The 24,862-nt window shown below is 33.8% G+C and overlaps 4 protein-coding genes across 4 annotated transcripts; 2 read left to right on the forward strand and 2 right to left on the reverse strand.

Moving 5' to 3' along the window:
- Positions 1 to 6,960: 6,960 nt before the first annotated feature.
- LOC107461087 (17.9 kDa class II heat shock protein) lies at positions 6,961 to 7,770 on the forward strand. The gene has a single exon (XM_016079544.3). The coding sequence runs from the start codon at positions 7,069 to 7,071 to the stop codon at positions 7,543 to 7,545; it is 477 nt and encodes a 158-aa protein (XP_015935030.1). The 5' UTR covers positions 6,961 to 7,068; the 3' UTR covers positions 7,546 to 7,770.
- A 607-nt stretch (positions 7,771 to 8,377) lies between these two features.
- Positions 8,378 to 12,107, reverse strand: LOC107461082 (25S rRNA (cytosine-C(5))-methyltransferase NSUN5). Its single transcript, XM_016079539.3, has 13 exons — positions 11,720 to 12,107; positions 11,586 to 11,644; positions 11,443 to 11,493; positions 11,193 to 11,328; positions 11,011 to 11,096; positions 10,648 to 10,746; positions 10,449 to 10,502; positions 9,893 to 10,037; positions 9,602 to 9,663; positions 9,368 to 9,455; positions 9,055 to 9,129; positions 8,818 to 8,979; positions 8,378 to 8,733 (listed from the first exon to the last, which is right to left on the reverse strand). Exons 1-13 carry the CDS (start codon positions 11,979 to 11,981, stop codon positions 8,570 to 8,572), a joined length of 1,443 nt encoding a protein of 480 aa, XP_015935025.1. The 5' UTR covers positions 11,982 to 12,107; the 3' UTR covers positions 8,378 to 8,569.
- A 3,268-nt stretch (positions 12,108 to 15,375) lies between these two features.
- LOC107461000 (uncharacterized) lies at positions 15,376 to 16,329 on the reverse strand. Its single transcript, XM_016079428.3, has one exon. The coding sequence runs from the start codon at positions 16,327 to 16,329 to the stop codon at positions 15,376 to 15,378; it is 954 nt and encodes a 317-aa protein (XP_015934914.3).
- Positions 16,330 to 22,764: 6,435 nt separating this feature from the next.
- Positions 22,765 to 24,674, forward strand: LOC107461015 (probable WRKY transcription factor 50). Its single transcript, XM_016079440.3, has 3 exons — positions 22,765 to 23,019; positions 23,494 to 23,635; positions 24,109 to 24,674. The coding sequence occupies exons 1-3, from the start codon at positions 22,770 to 22,772 to the stop codon at positions 24,227 to 24,229; spliced, it is 513 nt and encodes a 170-aa protein (XP_015934926.1). The 5' UTR covers positions 22,765 to 22,769; the 3' UTR covers positions 24,230 to 24,674.
- Positions 24,675 to 24,862: the final 188 nt, after the last annotated feature.

Consider the following 24,862-nt stretch of genomic DNA (forward strand, 5'->3'; position numbering starts at 1 on the left):
AAGAAGCTTTATCAAGTATGAATTTGGAAGAATTATGAAAAAAGATATAGAATGTCCAAACTATTCAAAGGATTAAAAGTTTCATTTGGAGAGTAGCGTAGAATAGATTATCAGTGAATGGGTATTTAAAAAAAAATGGTCAATTCTCCTGTGTCAAATTTGTTTTAAAGAACCTGAGATTATTGAACATACATTGTTATTATGTTCATAGACGAGAACAACTTGATTTGGTAATCAATGTCAATATTGTCCCTCTCAGTAACACATTACAAGTTTTGGAAAAATAATTATTGCAAAAAAAAAATAGAGAATTAAGGAAGAAGGATGAGCTGACAAAGAGGAAAGGATACATAAGATGGCTTTCCTAATATGGGAGATTTGAATATCTAGGAATCATGCCATTTTCAATAGTAAGGATATTATTAAGGCCAGAACATTAAAAAAAAACAACATTGAGAAATAATTGATCAACCAATTCAAAAGCAAGCAGAAAATAAAAAACTAAAGGGAAGCTATTTACCTAGAGACTCCCACTAAGAAATTGGCTAAAAATGAATGTTGATGCAGCTTTTCAGAAAATCTCGGGCGAGGGAGAAACGGTACTAGCTACGAGGGACAACTTTGGAAGATTTATTATTGGATCTACAGATAGAATCAAATCTGTATCCAATATTACAGCAGAAGCGTTAGCAACAAGGAATGCCTTAATTTTAGCAAAAAAATTATAGCTAGATAAAATACTAATTGAGTCTGATTGTTTACTTTTGGTATCGGCCAAGAAATCAAAGAGTAGCCTCTAAGAAATTAATCCGATTTTGCAAGATATTTTTGAGCTACAAAAAGCTTCAATAATTGTGGATTCACCTGGATTCCAAGAAAGAAAAAAAAGTTAGTTCATACTATAGCAAAATTAGCAAAAGCAAGACAATTGGGGCAGAGATGGTGTATGGATCCACACTTATCCATTACTAGCATAATCCGAAGAGGACTCATGGAAGCCATGGAGCTTGTGGTCGGCGCTGGAATCAAGTTCAACACATCGAGAAAGATATGATTAGTTTGGGTTTGGGTTCGGGCAAGTTGGGGTTGGGGGTTCGAGTAGAATTTTCGGGCCTAGCCCAAAACCAAAAAAAATAGAAATGGTTCTTTGCGAATATGAATATTTTTGGACAATTTTGCGATATTAATTGCATTAATAAGTGGAGTAAACACTATAAAAAGTGCTAATTTGCGGCGATTTTTTTTTTTAATTTGTAGCGGTTTTTAACTACTGCAAAAAGTTACGTCAGGTTCAAAAAACTACTATTATCTGAAATATATTGCGGCGGTTGTTGACCCCTGCAATTAGGTACATTTTTTCAATTTTGTGGTAGTTTAAAACCTTCACAATTTGGTAAGCCAGAATAAAAAAAAATTCGGGAGTTTAAAACTCTCGCAAATTAGTGACCCAATATTAAAAAAAAAAAGCAAGAATAGATTCAAATATTTATAATATCAAACAAATTAATTAAATACATCTATTTAAAACAATCTTTTGCTATGTCATTCTCACAAAATGTGTCATGAGATCAAAGGATTGATGAAAAATTGAAACCAATTTAATCAAATATAGTATAGAATTGCCAATTTGGTTATCACTAGCAGTTCCTGCATAAAAGGAAATATACAAATGAGCATTAATATCCACGGCAAAAAAGTTAACAATTATTTAAAACTATGAACATGATGTTGTGTGAAGTTAACAATTTAAATTATCATTGAACTATGAAGACTTTTAAATAAGAAATTTGGTTATATACTGCCTTTCTAAAACGTTGTCCTATGAAGTTAATTTGTACCATCAATGAGCAAAAGATGGTGAAATTCACTTACAAACATGCAGATTATAGAATTGAATTATAAGTTGAGGTTGTGCCACAAAAATTTCACGACCAACTCAAACCTAAAATGGTAATTCTAGAAAATTGCAAGATAAGAAATACAACATCTAACTTGCATTAGCTAGGAATTTCTATAATTTTAAGTTCTTTCACAACAATGTTTTTCTTCAAGTTAGTATCATTTGATATATGTTAAAATAATTATTGGGTTTAATTATTCTGTCAGTCTCTATAATTTCATTGAATTTTTAATTAGATTTCTATACTTTTTTTTTTCAATTGAGTCTCCATATCGTATCAGATTTTATAATTAAATTCCTAACGTGACAAAAATATTAGAATTAATAAAATATTCTGTTAAATAAAACGAATATACCTAATACTTGACTGAATATTCTCTATAGTTTAACAGAATATTTTGTCATGGTAGGGATTTAGTTACAAAATCTGATATGACATAGGGACTTAATTAAAAAGAAAAAAAAATATAAAAATCTAATGAAAAATTTGATGAAACTATAGAGATAGACAGAGTAATTAAACGTAATTATTGATTTCTACAAAATACTAGTCACAAGTGACAAGTGCTTGGATTTCCATGAAATAGTTTCAAGTTCATATACCGCGCTATTTGCACATATAACAAGTCCATAGCGACCATCCCATGAACTACTCTCCACCTAATTCACGCAATTGAACAGAGCTGTTTTTCCACCATAGCATGCATTTGTTGAATCAATACCTTCGATGTCAGTATTATCACTCTCCTGATTGTTACATGAGTTAATATAAGATGTATGAATCATATAAGCACATACAGATATATTTTCTTCCTTTTTATCCTTTTGAATTTTGGCTCATTTATATTTCAAAAAACAATAATTAGGACAAAAGTGGCAAGGAATAGGGCCATAGGGAGTGTTGCTACAAGCTTCTATGTTTGTAAAATTCAACATGTCAATATTTAAATATTATAAGCAGAGAGTTTTACAATCTTTTAAAATGAGTCTCCATCAGTATGCTGTTTGTTTCCTATGATCGATACTCAAAACCAAAATAGAGAATGAGATAGAGATACCTCAAAGAGTTGCATAAGAAAGGTTCTTAATGGATTTGCTTTTATTAATGACAGTTTCACTACCAATTTCCATGCGTCCAATTTGTTTCGGATCAATCTTATACTTTTGAAGAAGCGAGGATACAACTATCAAGCTGCAGTTTAATAGCCCAAAAAAAAAGCAAAAAGAATAACATTAGAAAATAAAATAAAATCACTGTAAGCCAAGCCATTGCAGCTCCATCATACAGGTTCACAAAGTAGCACTGGTTAACTATCAAAGCTGAAATAAGCACACCCCTTTTTGATGCACAAATACTTAATTTTCACTCATCTATGTTTATGTATATTAAATATTATCACCCTAAACATGTTAAATTTGTGATTGATTTCTTTTAATAGAATTCTCTTAATTATGTATTATTCATATTTATGCAACACAAACATCTCAATATATACAAAAGAAATTTAATTTCTAATAAATAAAAGGGATAAGTACGATTTTGGTCCCTAACGTTGAGGATTTAGGGATCGAAATCGTCCCTCTTGTAATTTTGGATTTAAAATTGTCCTTAATATTTTTTTTTCGTATTAAAATCGTCCTTTTAAATAAAATTTTTAATTTAATTCCTAAACTACTCCTATTTTAATAAATAAAATAAAATTTTAAAATAAAATAAATATAAAATAAGAGAAAAAAAGGGTACAGAGAAGCGGGGGTGGGGAGAGAAAGAAACTTCTTCTTTTGTTGTGGAATATTATTGTTGCTGATTTGTTGATTTGTTGTTTTCTACTTGTTGATTTGTTGATTTGTTGTGGAATATTATTGTTTCTGCTTGTTGATTTATTGGGGATGGGTGAAGGGAATACGGGAAGAGGAAGGGGACGAGTGGGGACGCTGGGTGGGGGGAAGGGGAAAGGGGGGAGGGGGACGGCGGTGGCGTTGGTGGTGGTGGAGTGGCAGTGGGTGTTGATGATGATGATGCTGATAATGGTGGTGGAGTGGCAGTTGGTGGTGGTGGTGGTGAAGAGGTAATTATGTTAGTAGTGGTGAGAGTATTTTTGTCCAAAAAAAATAAAAAGAACGATTTTAATACAAAAAAATGTTAAGGATGATTCTAAATCGAAAATTAGAAGAGGGACGATTTCGATTTTGACCCTCAACGTTAGGGACCAAAATCGTACTTATCCCTAAATAAAATTTATTTTCTCTTTAGAATCTCAATATAACATATTATGCTCTAACCAAACTATTAAAAAATTCAAACTAATAATAAGTAGGATTAATATATAGGATATGGTAATGAAAAATTGGTAAGTGATCTCTTAGAGATAACATCTTCAACCTCTGCAAAATTTTAAGCAATCTTGTCGAAGTCCAATAGTGTATTTTTTTTTTTTGCTGGCTCCATCGTGAGCCTCCAAAGCTTCCTGCATCAGAATCACGCAACACCCCACAAATCAAAACCGTTAAAAATTGAACTTTATCTAAAAATATCAAGGATTTCCACATTCTTTGGGTGCAAAGAAGTTATGAAAATTAATTAAAAAATAAATACCAGCAAGCAATTAATAGAAGCAAAATGGAACAGAACAGAATACAGCAACGTGCTTGAATAGACAGAGTTAAATTTTGAAGGACAAAGAACCAAAAAGTGAAAGTCCCGGGCAGTTAGAGTTTGGCTTATAGAAACTCATAATAAATCCATCAGAATAAACTCAAAAATAAAACAATATCATAATAAACCAAAAACCTAAAATAAATGTTATTTCCTGAAGTATCTCTATCTGAAACTGAGATCTGTTGATCAGAGACAGAAACCGATGAAGAGGAGGCAATAAGAACGCAAAAGAAATCTTCAATTTTTTATCTCGAAAATAAATAAGTTATTGACTAATTAAAAATACAAAAACATTTTTTACTTTTAAAAATATGAAACATCAAAATATCTTGTATTTTAGAAAGTAAAAAATATTTTTATATTTTAATAAGTAAAAAATTTATATATCTTCGAATTAAAAAATTAAAAACTTATTTATCTTTTTTTTTTCTAACAAGTTAACCCACCACCCGAGTCCAAGAAGCTCAAGACCATTCAGCTATAGTAGGGGTGGCAATGGGTAGGGTAGGGTAGGGTTTGAATCCAACCCTAACCCTATCCCTATCCGCGGGTTGAAATTTTTATATAAACTCAACCCTACCTTATTCGCGGGTTGAGAATATCCCAACCCTAACTCTATCCGCTTTTAACCTGCAGGTACTCGACCCTACCCACGGATTACAAAAAATATACAACATTATTATATAATTTTATGATAATTTAAAATAGAATTGATTTTTATGTAAAAAAATATATATATATTAAATTATCAATTAATGATTTTCTTTTAGTGGTTAAGGATCTTTTGCATTTAGTGAGAAGTCTTTAATTTAATATCCACTTAAAACATATTTTTATGTAAGTATATAACATAAACATATATAAAGTGCGGGTTGGTTAAGTAAGATTGAGGCTCAACCCGCACCCTATTCAACCTGCATGAAAATCCTACCCGCACCCTATCTTACTCGTTGCAAATCGGATTGACAATCCTACCTAATCGAATAGAGTCGAATTGAGTACCCGCGGATAGAATACATATTACCCTCTAGGCCTATTCATGTTGCTTCCTCCGATAATGAGGATGTTTATTCACATCTTTTTTGTGTTCAACCGTGATATTTGTGTCCTATTATTCATGCAGTTTGTTCTTCTTGATGTCTTCTTATTCTTATTTCTTCTTCGAGCGTATATACTCTACGTGCATGTCTCATATATGCGTATGTTATGGATAATTTGTTTACGCACTCTCCCATATATGTTATTATGTTTCTCTAGTGGCAACAATTGGTGTAAATGCTTCCTCACATAAATCATCTTATATGTTATACTAAATATAAGTTATCATAGATAAAAAAAATATAAGTTATCATAAGTTATTATTGCTTATTAAAATACGTATTTAGTTTACCAAAAAAAAACGTATTTAGTATTTTAAAAAAATTATTATAGTATATAAATAAGTTTCGTTACTTTTTTTTATTGTAGATTTGTTTATTTTTTACAATAGTAGATTTGTATATCCTATAACTAATTATTTAATTAACAATATAAATTAATGTATATATATATATATACAAATATATAATGACTAATTTGATAATTAATTTTCAATTGCATAAAATATTTTTGTCAAATTAATGGTATATTATATTTGTTTCGTATATATTTTAAAAAATGACGTTGTTTGTAGTTTTTTCCTTTTTTAATTTTGGTCTTGTCGACATAACGTTCACCGTAAAAAAGTTACGAAACAAAAAATTTCATAGCAATTTTTTTATATTATTTAATACATTAAAAATGTAAGAAATGAATTAAAAATGTCAAAAGTTACTATATATATTGTTAACAAGTATCTTAATTAATATCTTTTTAATTTTATATAAAATTAGATCATATTTAAAAAGAAAGTATAAATTGTTTTTTAAATAAGCGGATATATAGCCCACTCTATTTTCAAGCAAACAAGTCCAATACAAATCTAGGTTCCGCCCCATTTCATGAGATGGTTGATGGTTATTATAATTATTTATTTATTTTAAAAGATTGCTAAGGACACATCATTAACAAATATTACATTTATTAATTAAGAAAGAGAAATATTTTATTTAAATTTATTAAAATAAACAAAAAAAAACCTTCAAAATGAATCATTGTTTGCAATTAGTTAATTTTAATTATCTTGATCCACTATGTAATAGGCGAGAGAAATAGATAGGTAGGAGATGGGCTTTTAAAAAAGAAAAAATCGGATCCCAGAATTATAATATTGTAAAAGTGACCCAAAAATAAATATCTAATTGGAATTATGAATTTTGGATGAGTCATGAGTCCATAGAGGAAGTCCTGTGTTCTGGATCCTACTAGAAGCATGGGGGAAGTTACGAACGAACCTCCCAGAACTTCTTTTCGTTTCCAGAACCTCCTATTTTCTTCTTCTCTCACCTTATATATCCAAACCTGTCACGCTCTTCTCATCGCATAGAAACAAACAAAAACAATCTTCAAAGAAGAAGCAACAAAAATCGCCATGGATTTCAGGTTGATGGGACTCGATTCTCCATTGCTGAGCACCATTCACCACATGATGGATATGAGCGACGACAATGCCGACGCCAAGAACATCAACGCTCCCACAAGGACCTACGTGCGTGACGCGAAGGCGATGGCGGCTACTCCGGCCGACGTGAAGGAGTATCCTCAGTCGTACGTGTTCGTGATCGACATGCCGGGACTGAAGTCCGGTGACATCAAGGTTCAGGTGGAGGACGACAACGTTCTGATCATCAGCGGCGAGAGGAAGAGGGATGAAGAGAAAGAAGGTGCTAAGTATTTGAGGATGGAGAGGAGGGTTGGAAAATTCATGCGCAAGTTTGTGTTACCGGAGAATGCAAACACTGATGCTATCTCTGCTGTGTGTCAAGACGGAGTTCTCACCGTCACCGTTCAGAAGCTTCCTCCTCCTGAGCCTAAGAAGCCTAAGACTATTGAGGTTAAGATTGCTTGAGCTTTGACCACCCAGCTATCTTCGGTTTTCACGGCCATTTTAAATAACTATCTAGGGTTTCCTTCTTCCTCATCGTCATCATCTTTGTGTTTTGTGCTTTTTTTCCCCCTTTCTTTTTAGGTTCTGTGTATGCCTCTTGGTTGTGATTACTAGAAATATGATCATTTGATGTGATCATTTTAAATGATGTTTGTTAATGCATATGATTGTCCCTCTTGTTTCTTACATCCTTGTTATTTGGTAATGCACCAGCTTTTTGCGATATTAATAATCGGTTTAGAAGTTGATTAGGAACAGGGAATAAGATAAGAATGTGAATATAAACATAAAATAAAATAAGCTAAACGAGAAAATCAACTGTGATGCTAAACGTACTCATCAACATGGATAATTTAAAAAATAGAAAAAAAAAAGACAAATAGGTATTTCACCATTTAAGTTAGATTTAATAAAAAAATCTCTTCAAATTTTAAAGAGGTTAAAGATTTAAGTATATTTTTAAAGCTTCAGAGTTTGTAGACCAAAAAATTAAAAATTGATTTATCTTTTTTTCTAAAAGATAAGAATAAAGTGACAAATACATAAGAAAAATTATATTTTAAATAAATTAATCTTTAAAAACAAAGTACTAATAAATTTTTTTAATGTGGATAAATTAATTTAAATTAAAATTGAGATTAATTTAAAAATAATGTTTATATTTTTTATTCTGAGAGCTGTATTAGTATATTTTTTTAAGGATTAATATGTTGAATTTGTCACTATATTCTAAAAATATTAACTACCAAAGTTTTAAAAGAAAGCTTATTTTTAAAACCGCAGCGCAATGAAATAAGTGGAACAACCGAGTTTCATTGAAATATGTTTTGTTTCCAATTCTAAAACATCTCAGAAATCAGAATCGCCAAAATTTTGTATGTACAGCATGTTTTGTTTTAGGGAGATTCGCATCGACTTAAAGAATGTCACACATTTTGTGTCTTCACTGTCTTGTCCAACTCTTGAATTGTAACCACCAACGGGATCAAGGGCCGTTGAGCCGGTAATACAACCAGGTTCTGAAAGGATCAGTATGAATGCGGGGAAAGAAGTGTTGCTTCTTCTTTTGCACATTTTTCTTCTTGGCAAACAGAGCAATGAAGAAGCCCTCGCCATCTGTGGCAGGATCTGTCCGAACCAAGTTTTCAGCTGTTTGTGGTACGGAAGAACAAGCATAGTTAAAACCTCAGAGTAGGTTGACATTTAACAACAGCATAAGAGTGGTGTGCTTACAGCCTTTAAACACAGGTAGGCCACGACAGTGCCATTCAGGGAAGGGTTTCACAAGTTCAAATCCATGTGATTCGGCAATGGGAAGAACAGATTTGATGACATCTTCATTCTCAATTTGGTTGATTGAACATGTGCTATACACAATTTTTTCAACTGCTGGAACTGGGAACATGCAAGACGGTGTTAAAATCTATGTTAAATATCTACGGCAGAAATCAAGAAAGGATTCTAACTCACAGCTTAAAGCATGCTGCAGAGCCTTTCTCTGGAAAGCTGCAAGCTTGTTCAATCTTTCCATATCGGTGTCCTGACCTATTGCAATCAAAAGTTGACAATTATAAAGAGAATGCTCTCCTTGAATTGTAGCAAGTTGAAACATGAGTTCTTGAGTGCTACAAACAAGCCATTGCACAGCTTATTCATGATCTAGAAATCTAATATAGCATGTTAATTGGAGAATTTGACCTCATTCAGAGGTATATTATTATGTGCAGAAGTTGATAGCTCTGTAGATACAATTTTAAATATAGAAGGTAGAACTAAATGTAACCTGCTGCTTTAGACGGGAGCAGATGGTCTAATCTTGAAGCAGCAGTACCAGAACCAGAACAGGAAGGATCCAAAAGAATAGCCTTCACCTGCAAAGATAAATATGATAATAACTAAAATTCGCCGGTGAAAATGAATAGATGAATACAGCAACCGGTCAAACTCGTTAGGTCATTCCACTATATGCCAAATGAAATTTAAGAACCCAGAACTAGAGATCAGGAAAATACTCCACCTTAGAATATGAAGGTGCCTTGGGATCTATGTTCAAGAAATCCTCATTGAGAACATGTATGTCTGAACTTGGGTTAAGTTTGAGGGATTGCAACACACTGACAATTCATTTGTATAATTGTATTCTCTCACTACCATGGAGGCACCATGATATAAATGCAGAAAAAGCAACGCACATAACCAGTTTGCACAAGTGATTAAGTAAAATTAGTGTCAATAATTATGACATCATAAGGGCCATGCCAGTTACCAGATTAAAAGCCTCAAAAATTTTAGAAACATTAAAGGATACTAGAAGCCCCGGATAGTTTGATAGTCTCTTTCAAACGCTTAATCCTTTGTTTATTCAGTTCACATGCTATAATCCTACCCTTCCTCTTCATAAGGGCAGCTAGGTGGACAGTTTTGTTTCCTGGAGCAGCACATGCATCAATAACCTTGAAATACATTTAAAGGCCAAGATTAGATAGGATTGTAAGAAGTAATTACCTAAACGTTGAATATGCAATATCATATTTGTCTTTCCTAAAAACTAGGTGGGAGTGGGGTTCCTATATGACTTTGATGATGTTTTACCATAAACTAACTAGTAAAAAATATTTGACCAGGTAACAGAAATGATATTTTATATGATATCCTAAATTTCCAACGGGATGCTACTTATCTTAAAAGGACTTGACCCAACTTCTGTCAACATTGATTAAAATATACCTATTTCACTTTCTTTAACCTTTGTTAGAGCCTAGAAGATTAGAGAGGGCATAGAGTGGAGAGCACCTACCAGTGGATTAAAATTTGTATCACAATTTAAACTTCTTTAAATCATTGTATGTAATGCAGAAACTCACCTCCCATCCTGGTTCAGGGTTGAGGGCCGGTGCTACCATGGAACTTGCCTTACCCTTAACATAGGTTTGTCCCAATGTTAGTTAAAGAGCTACCAATAATAGTGGATACCAAACACTGCCATGTTTATCCCATGGAATTTATTCACTATATGTTTTTATTAGAAAAGGAATGAGGGAAGGAGGAAGGGTAAATTCCTACTTGCATAAAGATACTTCCATTGTTGACAAGGGGATGATCATGCAAATCAGTGCCCGGTGGGAGTATCAGCAAGTCAGGCAGTAAATCATCTTTTTCAACCTATTTTGACACATCAAAGTTAAGTGAGCATACATTCAAACAAATGAAGTATAGCTACTAACATTTTATGAAAAGGAGTGCTAGAAGGCCAGTAGGTTTTATGATTTGTAGTCATCAATTAGCTATCGTTAGTACATCTAATGGCGTGAAATTATTCACTTTTCTTTTGCTGGTTAAGTGCTGGCCAAATTTTAATAAAAGTGTTGGCTCCCTATACTTTTTCTTTTATGTATTCATCTATGAGAAAGATTTTGACGAAATTACCGAGTACTTTTGCTGAAGCTCAAGTAAGGCAGAATCGACATCCAGCTTGAGCGTATTGACACGAACATAACGAGGCAGGGAAACATCTGCATAAGAACAAGGAATCTCCTGAGTAAACTATGCACCCATAGAAAATTAGACCATATTTTAAAAGAGTGCACATTGTAGATATGACAACAAACCAGGAAGCTGATTCAGAGCAATCAACTGTTTAACGTTCTTCACATTTCTCCGTAACAAAAGCTGTTTCAAAGTGGATTGTAGTGCGTTCTTATGTCGCATGAGATACTTCTCTGCATCACCAGCCACTGCAACTGCCTAAAAATACATGTTCACTGAAATCTACTCACATAATTATAAATCAAACCATGAATGAATAGTAAACAGTGAAATAAAATGGCAAAGAGAACTCAGAAAGTAGAAACCCCTAACCTGGCCGAAAAGAATATCATACACAATGATGTAAACCAATTCTTGTTGTCTCTGCGAAATCAACGGTAGCTGAAATCTAAAGTTTCTTTTTATTAAAAAGAAAAATGTGATTGAAACTTGAAAGTGGTTATTAACTTGTATACCTTCCACTTGGTGTTGAGTATAGAAGAAGCTTCCAATACATCTTTAATAATGGGAAGATCTGAGAAGACAACAAATAAAGTTGAAGAAAGAGAAAGTGTGTGAAGAATGTGAAGCAAATGTGAGAAACGGTTACGTTTGAGAGTCTGGCAAATGAGGGCGAAAGTGGCCTTCTTGTTCCTGACAGAGGGTTTGTAGATGAGGGATTTGATGGAGGCCAGTGCACGGCGGTTGGCGTCGCCCTGCAGAACCACTCTGAGAACCTTCGCCGCCTCTCTCCGAGCGAAGTACGCCGACCTCTCTGCACCCTTCAGACTCGGTTTCTGCTTTTCTTGAGTTCCATCGCCGCCATCCTTCGATCTGTTATTCTTCTGCTGCTTCGTCGGAACACGACCCATTCCCGAGGGTTTTTCGAGGGTTTTTGAGCTGAGCTCAACCAAATGACTAACACCGCACCGGTAATCGCATTTTGCGAACAACCGCTTCCTCTTTGTTTTTGTTGTCGTTTTACCGTGGAACGACAAATGTTTTTAGGATTTTTTTAATATAAATTATAAAAAATATTTATTTTTTTGAAACTCATTTTTAAGCTTTTTTTTCTTGGTATTAAGATGGGGCCAGAGCCCAAAAAAAAAATTACACTGAGATTAAATGAGGCAGAGATGTCCCTTGTTCATCATCTACTAATAATCTAATCACCTCTCTAGGAGGAGTATCCCAAAAGTGGAATCCTGGATCTAGATTCAAACTTTTGCGTTCCAGAGAATCTGCACATCTATTACCTTCTCTATAAATATTCACAAAACTAATTTGCCAATTCCTCTTTTTCTACCTACTGATATCCCTAATCAAAGCATTTTGGTGGTTTATAAGATTCCTTGAGCTATTGATCATATCTACTGCTGACTTGGAGTCACACTCCACTTTAATTTTCCTTATCCCCAAAGTCCACGCTAGTTCCATTCCCTTTTTGATTCCCCACAGTTCCGCCATATAAGCCGTGCACCTCCCTATGTTGAACGAAAAACCAGCAACCCATTTGCCTCTTTCATTCCTCAAGAGCCCGCCACACCCAGCTTTTTTCTTTCTCCCCTGTACTGTGCCATCGATGTTAAGCATCATCCACTCCTGTGATGGTGGCATCCATCTTATGTTTCGGATCTCTTTGTTCTTGTTGATTCGGTTCTCCACCCTTCTCTGAAAAGCTTCGTTGACTTCCGCCACTTTCTTCATCACTTCAAGATGAGTATTTTGTGGCCTGTTATAATTTGGCTCATGAATTTCCTTATTTCTCCAATTCCACATCTTCCAGCATGCTATAATGAATATATCCATCCATTTCTGATTCTGGTCATGTCCTAATTGTTGTTGTATATTCATCTCCATCCATTTTTCTCTGTTTGCTTGGAAGAAAATCTATAATGCACTTGGCCGAATGAGCTGTGCCCAAGTACGGGAGACTTTGGGGCAGTCTCTCAGAGCGTGAAGAAGGTCTTCGTGATGGTTTTGACAAAGTTGACAATCTCCTCTACTTGCAAACATCCTTGCCTTTTTATGATTGGTGAGTATTCGGTTATGCTTTGCTTTCCAAATAAAGATCTTTGCTTTCTGCGGTCCTTGCCACTCCCAGATTTTACTCCAGATTGTGGTTGTGGGTTTGGTCCAATTTGCTAATGCTTTGTACGTGCTGGCGACAGAGAAATTCCCATCATCCGAGTGCATCCATCCAATTCTGTCCGCGCCATTTTTCTTGTTTGGGGGGGGGGAAGCGCCAAAATCTTCATTGTTGTTTTCTCTGGGAGGTAATTTTTTAAAATTTCTCTGTTCCAATTTCCATCTCTATTAATCCATTCACTGACAGTGCTTTCTATGTTTGTTATGTTCATAGTTGCTATGTTAAGAAGGAAGCCCTCGTTGTTCACCCATCTGCCAGTCCAGAATCTAGTTGTTGTTTCATCTCCAACAAATTTCATTGTGTGCTTCTGGAATGTTGGCCAAATCTTCACAATTTCCTTCCACAGGTTTGAATCTACTTTTCTAGCAGTAGGATTGTTTATATTGCTGTCTCCATTGCAATATTTTTGGATTAGCACTTTTGCCCAGAGCGAGTTAGGGTTCTCCTGTAATTGCCAAATGATTTTCATTAAAAAAGCGTCATTCATCAAACTCAGTCTTCTAAATCCCAATCCTCCGTCATGTTTAGGTGTGCACATAGTTTTTCAGCTGATAGCATGCCATTTTCTCCTCTGATCCTCATCTCCCCATATAAAGCCTCTCTGTATTCTTTCTATTTCATTACAGATACTCCTTGGTACTCTCTCATGTTGCATTTCAAAATTAACACTTGGGCTTATTGCTGATTGTGCCAATGTTATTCTGCCCGCTAGTGATAGGCATTTTGATTTCCACCCTTTTAGCTTTACTTGCACCCTTTCTAGAACTGCTTTGTAATTTTCCTTTCCCACTTTGTTGTTGTTAATCATAGCCCCCAGGTATCTTCCAAGAGCTTGATTCTCCTTGAATTCTATTTTTTCCTTGATGCTTTGCTTGATTTGCGCTGGAGTATTTTTAGAGAAAACTATTGATGATTTTGTTGAATTGATCTTCAGACCAGTAGCTTTGCAGAAATTTTCCATTACTCTGTTTATTACCTGCATTTGGTGTGTTGAAACATCAGCAAACAACAGCAGATCATCTGCAAACATTAGATGTGAAATTTCCATTTTCTCTCTTCCCACCGTGAAGGGGATCCAGTGTCCATGATTCACCTCTTGCTCTATGTACTGTGACAGTTTATCCATGCAAATGACAAATAGGTAAGGGGAGATAGGGTCCCCTTGTCTAATTCCCCTGTTAGGACTAAAATTTTCTGTTTTGCTGCCATTCCATAGGATGTTGTAACTGACTGATCTAACCTCCTCCATAATGATGTGAATGATTTTCTCCGGGAGCTTTAGTTCTAGGAGCCTTTCTTGAATAAAATTCCAATTGATTGTATCATATGCTTTCTCAAAATCGATTTTGATCGCCATGTAGTTCTTCTTCCCTCTCATTTTCTTCATAGAATGCATTACCTCCTTTGCAATAAGGATGTTATCTTGAATATTCCTACCTGGTATGAAACTTGATTGATGTGGACTAATTCTGTCATTTAGATGAGGTTTGAGCCTTTGCACCAGGATTTTGGTTAAAATTTTAAGGCCGACGTTGCATAAGGCTATTGGCCTAAATTGTGTGATGAATTCTGGGTGTTGGAGCTTTGGGATGAGCACTATCAGGGTGGAGTTAGAGTCCTTCAAAAGGGTGGGATTCCGCCAGCAATCCTTGATGTAGTCACACACTTTGCGTTTTAGAACCTCCCAGTTGTTTTTAAAGAAAATGGCTGGAAATCCATCCTCTCCTGGAGCCTTGAGCGAACCAATGCTAAACAGGGCCTTTTTGATCTCCATATCTGTTGGTATCATCTCCATATTCCTGCAATCCAAAGGATCTAGGTTAGGCATGTATATATTATCTAACTGTAGCGGAGTGATGATTACCTCTTCTTGGTAAAGTCTTTTGTAGGTATTGATGATGTGATCTTTCAGTTCTTGTTCCTCCTCTATCCAATTTTCATTAGCATCTCTAAGCTTGTGGATCTTGTTCTTTCTTCTTCTTATAATGGCTTTAGTATGATAGAACTTTGTGTTTCTATCCCCTTCAACCATCCACTGCTCTCTAGATTTTTGGAGCCAGAGAGCTTCCTCTTTATCAAGAATGTCTTCCAGTTCTCTTTTTAGGTTTGTTTCCAAATTATCCAAAAAAGGGGTTTTTCCCGTAGCTAATGCTTTTTTGGATGCCATTAATTCTGTTTAAAAGTCTTCTCTTTGTTTTGAAGATATTTCCGAATACCTCTTTGTTCCATTTACTTAGATCTTTCCTGAGACTGTTGAGGTTTTGAATGAACATGCTGTCCTCTTTCCAATGTTTTTCCAAAAACGGCCTGAAATCCGGGTGCATTGACCACATAGCTTCGAATCTGAAAGGTCTGCCATTTCTGCAATCTGTTCCTTCATTTTCCATTAACAAAAGAGGATGGTGGTCAGAATTGGTTCTAGGCAGGACTTTAACAACCGCTTCTTGGAATTTGGTTCTCCACAAGGGATTAGATAGAGCCCTATCCAATCTTTTGAAAACTCTGTCGTATCCTTCCCATTGCGGCCCTCTCCAGGTAAACCTAGTTCCTATAAATCCTAGATCTACTAATCCGCATCTATCGATCCAATTAGCAAAGTTTCTGCACATTCTAAGATTAATAGGTCTGCCACCTTTTTTCTCAGTGCCATCTTTTATCTCGTTAAAATCTCCTATTAACAGCCAGGGTTCTCCTATGTTTCTTGCAATTCTTTCAATACTCTGCCAAATCACTCTTCTATTGTTTGGTTGTGGACTCGCATAAACCGCTGTTAGGCACCAGGGATCTTGGTTGTGACGCTGCACTCTTGTATGTATGAATTGCTTATTAGATTCTAATGTTGTAATAGAGATACTGTTGTCCTTCCAGCATATCCAAATTCCTCCTATAAAACCTTGAGCTTCCTCAATAATGAAATTGTTGAAACCAGCGCCTTGGATAATTCTTCTAGCATTATTACCACTAACTTTTGTTTCCAATAGGATCACAATGTCAGGATTGTATTGTCTTAAGAATTCTTTTAAGGTGCGTCTAAAGGCACAACTAGCCGCACCTCTAACATTCCAGGACATTATAATCATTAAAACCCTTGGAAGGAATTAGTTTAGCTGCATATCCGCAGCTGTGTCTTTCTCTCTCTCACTGATTCTGGGAGTTTCACACTCCACTCCCATTATCAGGTCTTCTATCTCCTTTTGCATGTCTGTTTCCATAGGCGCATCAGATCTCTGTTCTAGCTCTCTAGGGTCTGGTGGTTCTTCCTCCTCCACGTTGTGGTATTCTTGCTCTTTGTTGTTGGTTGTTTGGATAGTTTGATTTTGCGTGTCGTCATTAGCTGCCTTCCAGTTCTCCTTGTATTTGACTATGTTATTTTCCTTGATATTCTTGCTGCTTTCTCCCTTGTAAATCACTTTCTTTGTGTTGATCTGATTTTTTCCTGCTTGTATTTGCTGATTTTGTGCCTGAGTCAGTTCTATCTGGTTGTTCTTGTTTTTTGCTGTGTAGCTCTTTTCAATTTGATTCTTGTTTGGTTGTTTTGTCTCTTTTCCTTTGCCTCTTTAATTCTGTTCTTTCTCCTCTTGTGCTGCTTTTTTGTTGTTTTCTGGCTCTCTTTCCTCCTCATTCTCCATTCCACTTTCGTCTAGCTCTTCTATTTCTAACACACTATATCTTGACTTATTATTTTTCTTGCTTTCTTTCTCTTTAGTGTGGCTGGCACCAACTTCCTCTTTGTTTAGTTCCTTCCTCATTCTCCTTTGTCTCTGGATTATCATCCATGGGCCGTACTTATCTGATTCTTGGTTCATTGTGGCTTCATTTCCTTTTGCTTTCTCTTGTTCCTTTTCCCCTGCTGCTTCTTGAATTACTGCTGCTGTTTTCATATTTTTTGCTGCTTGTTTTTCCTTATCTTCTTTCTCCTTTTGTTGCTGCTCTTTTGCCTCTTTTAATTCCTTCCAAATATTGCAGTTTTTTTGTTCATGGTCTATTTTGCCACATGTAAAGCAAATTTGGTGAATGCCCTCATACTCAACTTGATATTCCTTTCCATTTACCATATATCTTCCTAGCAGTGGCTTAGTTAAGTCCACCTCCACGCATAGCCTTGCGAATTTTCCTTGACAGAGATGCGAGGTGTTGTAATCCACTTTGCAGGTTCTGCCTATGAGGTCACCTATTTTCCTTAGAATCTTTTCATTGTAGAGTTCGATGGGAAGGCCTGGAAGTCTAACCCATGCTGTGATTTTGTCAATTGAGGTAAGAATGGGGTTAAAATTTGGCTCCCAGAGTCTTAGAGCCAAGTAGTGATCATATATTTTCCAAGGACCATCAAGGAGAGCATGATCTAAGTCATCCTCAGCATAAAACTTCACTAGGTAGAAGTCATTGCCAAGGTCTATGACATCCACTCCACCAAATCTGCCCCACATCAATTCTAGCCTCCTTTTCATTGCTGCGTATCCAATCTTTCTCCCCATGAGTTTAACAATTAGAGATTTCCACCATGGCTTCCAGAGTTCTCTTTTAGCATTATCATTTATAACAATGTTGAACATACCGTCTCCCATATCCACAACTGATATGTCTTCTTTTTCTTTTTTCCTTAAATCTTCTCTTGGTTCTGTTGTTTCAGGTATTTTCTCCTGGTCACTCATCAATTCTTCATTTTCAGTCTCTGATAGGTCTTCATCGGATGTTGCTCCAGCTCCAGTGACCATGTTTGCATAGGACCTCGTTTTCTGATTCTCTACTTTATCTTCCATCCAATCTTCATGACGAGGGACAAGCACTTGTGTGCCTGAGAACCCATCTTCCTCTTTTCTAATTTTTTTTGCTGTTCCTTGCTTGATTCTCATGTTCCTGTGGTGGTCGGGAGTGCTCATTGGGGGCCCTTTCCGGCCTATTGTTGCCAGTCATGGGCGGTGGTGGCTGTTTGAAACGTTATGTCGTGCAGAGAAAGAAACAGGAGATATGCTAACGGCTAACTCATTTTTAAGCTTTATTCGCCGAAATGTATGTTTTTTTTTGTATTTGGATAAGTTTATTGGAAAACTCAGCAAATTTACTAGTTTTTATAGAGTTTGCTGTGGGATGCAACGTATTTGTCCAAATACAAAAAAAACGTATATTTTTATAAATAAAGTTCAAAAATAAATTTTGAAAAAATAAATATTTTTTATAATTTATATTTAAAAAAAATCTAATATTTTTATTGACGTTTTTTTTTTATTATCGTTTAATGTCTTGCAAACGAAAAGATACTCAAGTCCAGTCCAAAAAAGTTAGCCCAAAATTATGACCCAACAGGCCCATATTTTTCACGACAAAAACAAAAGGCCTTTGTGATTCTTTAGTCAGCTTCTTAGTGTAATCAATTGGTGTGGAGAGGGGTGCAATCAAGATTTCCAAAATTCTTAAGCAAGTCAGTAGCATACTTCTTTTTATAGATCTGAATTTTTGCTTTGGACATTATATAACCTTCAAATATCCAAGGTCTTCCAAAGATAAAAATGACAAAAATATTTTTTATAAAATTTTAAAAAGTGACAAAAATAATAAAAAAAACTTTTTTTTCATGTCACAAAGAGGCAAGAGCATGTGGATTTTATTCGAATTTTTGTAGAAAAATCTGGTAATTATTTAGATTATGCATGCAAAAAAAACAAAACAAAATTCATCCTTTAATCCTCTCTTCTCATTTTTTTTTTAAATTTCAGCCATTCAAAAAATACAAGAGACTTTATTTAGCGTAAAGTTATCAAATTTAAAGACAAAAATGTCAAATTTTTTTAATCATCCTTATAAAAAACAAAATCAAAATTCGATTTTTAAAATCTTTTAGTAATACTAAATATCTAATATTGAGTTATTTTTGTATGTTTTTAAATATTCTTTAAGAAACTTTTGTCGCTTTGATTTTTCAAGAATAATTATGTTAACGTTAAATTTTTTAAAATATTTTATGTGGTTTACTGTTAAATATATTTAAAAAAAAACTGATAAAAGGTTTATATAATGGACACACACATTTCAAAGTTTTTTAATATTAAAGAAAAAGAGATGATTCATTTTTATATGGCCACCGAAATCATATTTCTACATGTTTGACTGTAAAATTATAAAATCATATGGTTGGCCGAGCAACATGCTGTTGCTCTTTTCTCCACGTAGTTAAAGTTTTATTGTTATACTTCAACTATGATATTTATTTATTTATTTGTTGATGTGTCTATTTCTGCATTACCTAGAAATGATTATGATCAACAAGTCTAATTGTAACATTTGAAAAATAATGGAGAGTCTCGGAGTCATTTTACACAAAAGTTAAATCGTTATATTTATATATATATATCTTATATGTGGAAGTATAAATTAAATCTAGAAGATAGAGACACTTAAGCCTTAAAAAGAAACAAACACAAGCACCAGGATAGTCATTTGTGCGAGGGTGCTTCCAAGAAACAAGGTTTATGATTTGACATTTTCCTAATTAGGATGCGAAATTGACAAAGACCATAACCTCAACTCAATGAAATTCATACTTTGTGTTGGAATATTTAATTCTTGCGACAGACACTCGATGCAAAATACATCATACATGATTTTTGGTAGCTGTATTTTTTCGAATCAAATAAGGTCCTTCAGTCATCGTCATGGTACTCCAAAATAATAGAACTCAGTGGAAGATACATCTGAACTTTCCCCGGTATATATTTCTAGCTAATTAAAATAAATAGTTAATTTTAATATACAATCTAAAATAGTTTTGAGTATTTATTAATTTTGGTCCTACAGAATTTTGGATTAGACACTTTAATTATTAACTAAAATTAATTATATGATTAATCTCTAACAATTAATTTCGTCACTTACTTCGGTCTTTTGCTCCATCAACTCTAACAAAAGAGAAAATAGTCTTTGACAATTTTAACAAAAGACAATATAATCTCTAACCTCTATATTTAGAAATGATGTCATCATATCCCACATAACCCTAACAGTTTAACACTACAACTTCAAGTGATGCACATTCTATAACTTCAACGTTCTACAACTTCAATGTTCACAAGAAGAAAAATCCTCAGCTTGTTCTCTACTAATTCATACTCAGGAAACTAATAATTATGACTCTCGAGTACTTGTTGTCTTCGATGGATATCATGAATCTAGACAGCAAATCCGATTTGTTAACACCTGTCGTCCTCGTCACCATTTCCTTACTCTTCTGTCCTATCATCTCCATGGCCACATTGTCCACCACTCCGATTGCTTCCTTCAGCTATTTATCTAAACCAATGTTCAGTAAGCGCTTCAATTTTCATACGAGCGACAACGACGACATATAACTTGTTGTACTGATAGCTTGGATGTGAGGTCGAAACTATCTGTCAATTTAGACTCCGAGAGAGAAAGAATGAAGTATCGGGATCCATTCCAAATGAAAATTTGCATATGATATTGAAGGAGAATCTTCTCATGATGTCATAATGTCCAACAATCTATATTACGTACCGAAAAGTGAAAAAAGACGTGTCTTTGGGGTAGTTGTGGAACTTAGTCTTGAGAATGTGGTGGACATTGTTGGGATTGGAGGTGATGCTATTATCGAGACATGGAGGTAAATATTTCTGGTGGGTGAAGTGCAGAGGAGGTGGGTGTACCAATCACAGATATTTTGAAAGTGTGTGGTCCATGACATGTTGAGGTAAATGTGGCACGCGTGGCAGTTACATCATAGCTTGATCTTGAAGCTGAAGAGGAGGAAGGAAAAGATGGAGAAGAAGACTGTAAAGGTGAAAAAGAAAAGTATGAATGTTAGGATTATGCGAGATAAAATGGAAGGGGGATAACGGTGTCGTTTTCGAACAGAGGGGTCAGGGACCATTTTGTTTCCTGTTAGAGTTGTCAGAGACTATTTTGTCATCCGTTAGAGTGAACAGAGTAAAGGACCTAAGTGACTGACTGAGTTAATTGTTAGGGACAAATCGAGTAATTAATTTTAGTTAAAGACTAAAGTGTCTGATCCGAAATTCTTTGGGACCAAAATGGGTAAATACTCAATAGTTTTATATGTGCATTTAATTATATAACGTCACATTAATATAAATAATTATATTTCACATTAACTGTGTGAATAATCATTTAAAAAAACAAATATAATTGCATGACTGTATAAAATATTCTATAATATTAGTGTGTTAAAATTAAATTCTAAAATTAAATACTTTTAAAAAATTTTAAAATATGATAATAATAACTTGATATTAGATATATATTTAAAAAAATTAGAGAATAAATTTTAGTGTAATTTTTGCTAGAATGATTAAAAAAATAGACTTTTTATCTTTATAATTTGGTACGTTTAAGTTAACTGATTTCTTTTAAAATTTTTGTGCGAAAAGAAAACATTTAAAAAAAAGTCTAAAGTCAAATTTAATTTTAATTTTTGTATATAATATTTATTATTTTTGGCCATTATTTAGCCATTAATTCAATTTTTTTTGTTTAGTAACCTAACAACGTATTTTATTCTATATTTTAAACATTAACAGTTAATTGATGTCCAAAAATAATAAATTTTAATAGTTTTTTAGCATTTTTTTATTATAGAAAGACCGATTATTTCTTCTTTTTTACAATATTTTCAATCTAATAGATCAAAGATTAATTCGTTACAATATTGAGCACCATCTAAAAGTTTATTGTTGGCTAATAAGTTGCTATAGAGTGACTAATTATTATTGTTAATAATGTGCAATCTATGACTAAAAAACATAAACTCTTTACACCACAAATTTTTGTATCATGTCAATACTCAATATTACTTGAATACATATACACTCCTCTATATTTATATTAAAATAGTATATTATTCTTCTAAATTAATGGCAAAAACATTTATTTAATTTATTAATTATTAGCAAGCACAAGTTAAGATAAGCATGAAGCCTTATTGGCGTGGTGATGGAAGCAAGAACTTGTGGTTTGAAGAAACTTGAGTCAAGCTTCAAGAATACAAAGTCATCATCACTTTGGAGTTTTGACTTGTATTTCTTCTTAACTATGTGTGAACATAGTAAAGGGGTTGGTCCAACCACGAGATTGCATCTTCAACTTTTACAAATATCATTACTTAGTACCAAAGTTAATTAATTTATGGTAGAAATTCAGGTGAGTCGATTTTATGTGAAGTTGATAATTAAGAGTTGTTAGATAAAAATTTAGTCAAATCAGTCAACTTATTTAACCGCTTTCAACTATTAACTTTACGTGAAGTTGATTGTAACTGAAATCAATTTTACGTAAAATCAACTTGAATTTCTACCTTAATTTATTTGGCAACGGCATCAACATCAACATCAACATCTCAATTTAAATGTGCCCCACCACTCTAATTAAAGCTTCCTAGTTCCTACTATGATTCATACGAAGGTTACCATGAAGTTACCTACCTATATATATATTATATATATGCATGCATTATGAAATTAATGGTAGCACTTAATTAATTAAGATGAGTAGTGATAAGAATAAAAAAGCAGCAGATTCACCTGAAAGCGGTGATTCCAGCAACCAGTGGTTCTTTGAGCTCTCTGACTACTTGAAGCTGAATGATGATGATGATCAATGGCCAGACGATGATAATGTTCCACCACCACTACCAGAAGCAGAGCCATTATTTTTTCCCAATACTAATGAAGTTGGAGATTTTGGAGCAAGTGGCAGCAGCGGCAGTAACCACCTTCAAGGGTCTTCTAATGCGCGTAATATAATTAACTGATCGATCATATATGCATGAACATATACCAGAGTATCTTTTAATTTAATTAGGTTTAATTATTCTCTCAATTTCTATAATTTTATCGAATTTTTAATTAAATTTTTATATATTTTTTTTAATTGGATCTCTATATTATATCAGATTTTGTAATTAAGTCTCTACCATAATAAAAACACGTTGAAATTAACGGAATATTCGATTTAACTATACAGAATGTTCAGTCAAGTGTGAAGCATATTCATTTTGTTTGATAGAATATTTTATTAATTTTAACATTTTTGTCACTGTATGACTTAATTATAAAATCTAATACGGTATAGAGACTCAATAAAAAAATTATATAGGAATTTAATTGAAAATTCAGTAAAATTATAGAGACCGATAAAGTAATTAAACTATTTAATTAGTATAATTATATACATACTTATCCTTGTTTGGTTGTATTTATGGCATGTAGGAGAGGTTAGTGGAAGTGAGAAGAAAGATGCTAGTAGGGAGAGAGTTGCATTCAAAACCAAGTCCGAGGTTGAAATACTAGACGATGGTTACAGGTGGAGGAAGTATGGAAAGAAAATGGTTAAGAACAGCCCAAACCCAAGGTACTTGGTAATTTGCTTATTTATTTAAATTCTATTAGAATTCAGATTGAGTTGATCTAATTCAACTTCTAAAACTAGCTCAAAAGGTGAAAAATGCATGTCCAAAATGATTATCTGGAGCATGAACATTTGCAGATAGATTTGGATATAATATTAGAATTGAAACTGAGTATGTTTAATTCAATCTCCAAAATTAGTTCAAATAGTAAGAGTAAAAAATATCTAGCACTTATAAATTATTTAAAGATAAAAATTCATGTGCAGTCAACTTTATGTATAATTAAGAGCGTTAAATGAAAATTTAGTCAAATCAATCAAATCATTTAACGATTCTTAACTATCAACTTCAACTGAAATTGACTACACCTAAATTTTTATCTTATTTAAAGACTTTATTCTTAAAAGATGAGAGACTTGTAAAAAACTCCAAAGTGTAGAGTGTTAATATATAGATGTGGATGATGATGATGCAGAAACTACTATAGGTGTACAGTGGATGGATGTCCGGTAAAGAAGAGAGTTGAAAGAGACAGGGAAGATCCCACATATGTAATTACAACCTACGAAGGAAATCATACTCACCCAACATCGTAGAAGAATCTCAACCAACAACCATTGCATACTATAAGGAATTACCAAACAGAGCAAACTCATCTAGCTAGACATACATAGCTCTCCGGAGAAACAGATTAACCATCAAATTTTGAAACCAAAATCATCAATCGGATATCTACTACCTCTGCTTGTGGTATTCCCTATATATATGCATGCTTTGTAATGTTCGCTGATTCTCCCCATCTCCTAGCTAGGATAGGTTCATTCCCCAAGTATATTTTACTTAGTTTTCATCAGCGAATATGTTTCTTATTGGAATTGGTTTGTGAATTTTGTGGTAACCCCGCAATTTTTTGTTGATTATGTTTTTGGTAAGGAAAAAAAATATATAGATTTTAAGAAGTTCCAGCCAAAAAACACCAACGTATATTATATAGTTTGTGTAGCATATATATTCGAATCAACCGTTTGATTTCAACGTGAATATTGGTGATAAATCGAACATAACATCACAATGAAGATTTTGATTGTGTTTTTCCTAAGATGTTCACACGGGAAACAACACAATTACGTATACAGAATCACATATACTTGATGCAGTTAGTATGATTGTAATAAAATTATTGAAATAAAATATTATCAACTGGCCTATTAGCTCAGTTGGTTAGAGCG

This window comes from Arachis duranensis, chromosome 8 (genome assembly GCF_000817695.3).
Source record: "Arachis duranensis cultivar V14167 chromosome 8, aradu.V14167.gnm2.J7QH, whole genome shotgun sequence".
Classification (NCBI taxonomy): Eukaryota; Viridiplantae; Streptophyta; class Magnoliopsida; order Fabales; family Fabaceae; genus Arachis; species Arachis duranensis.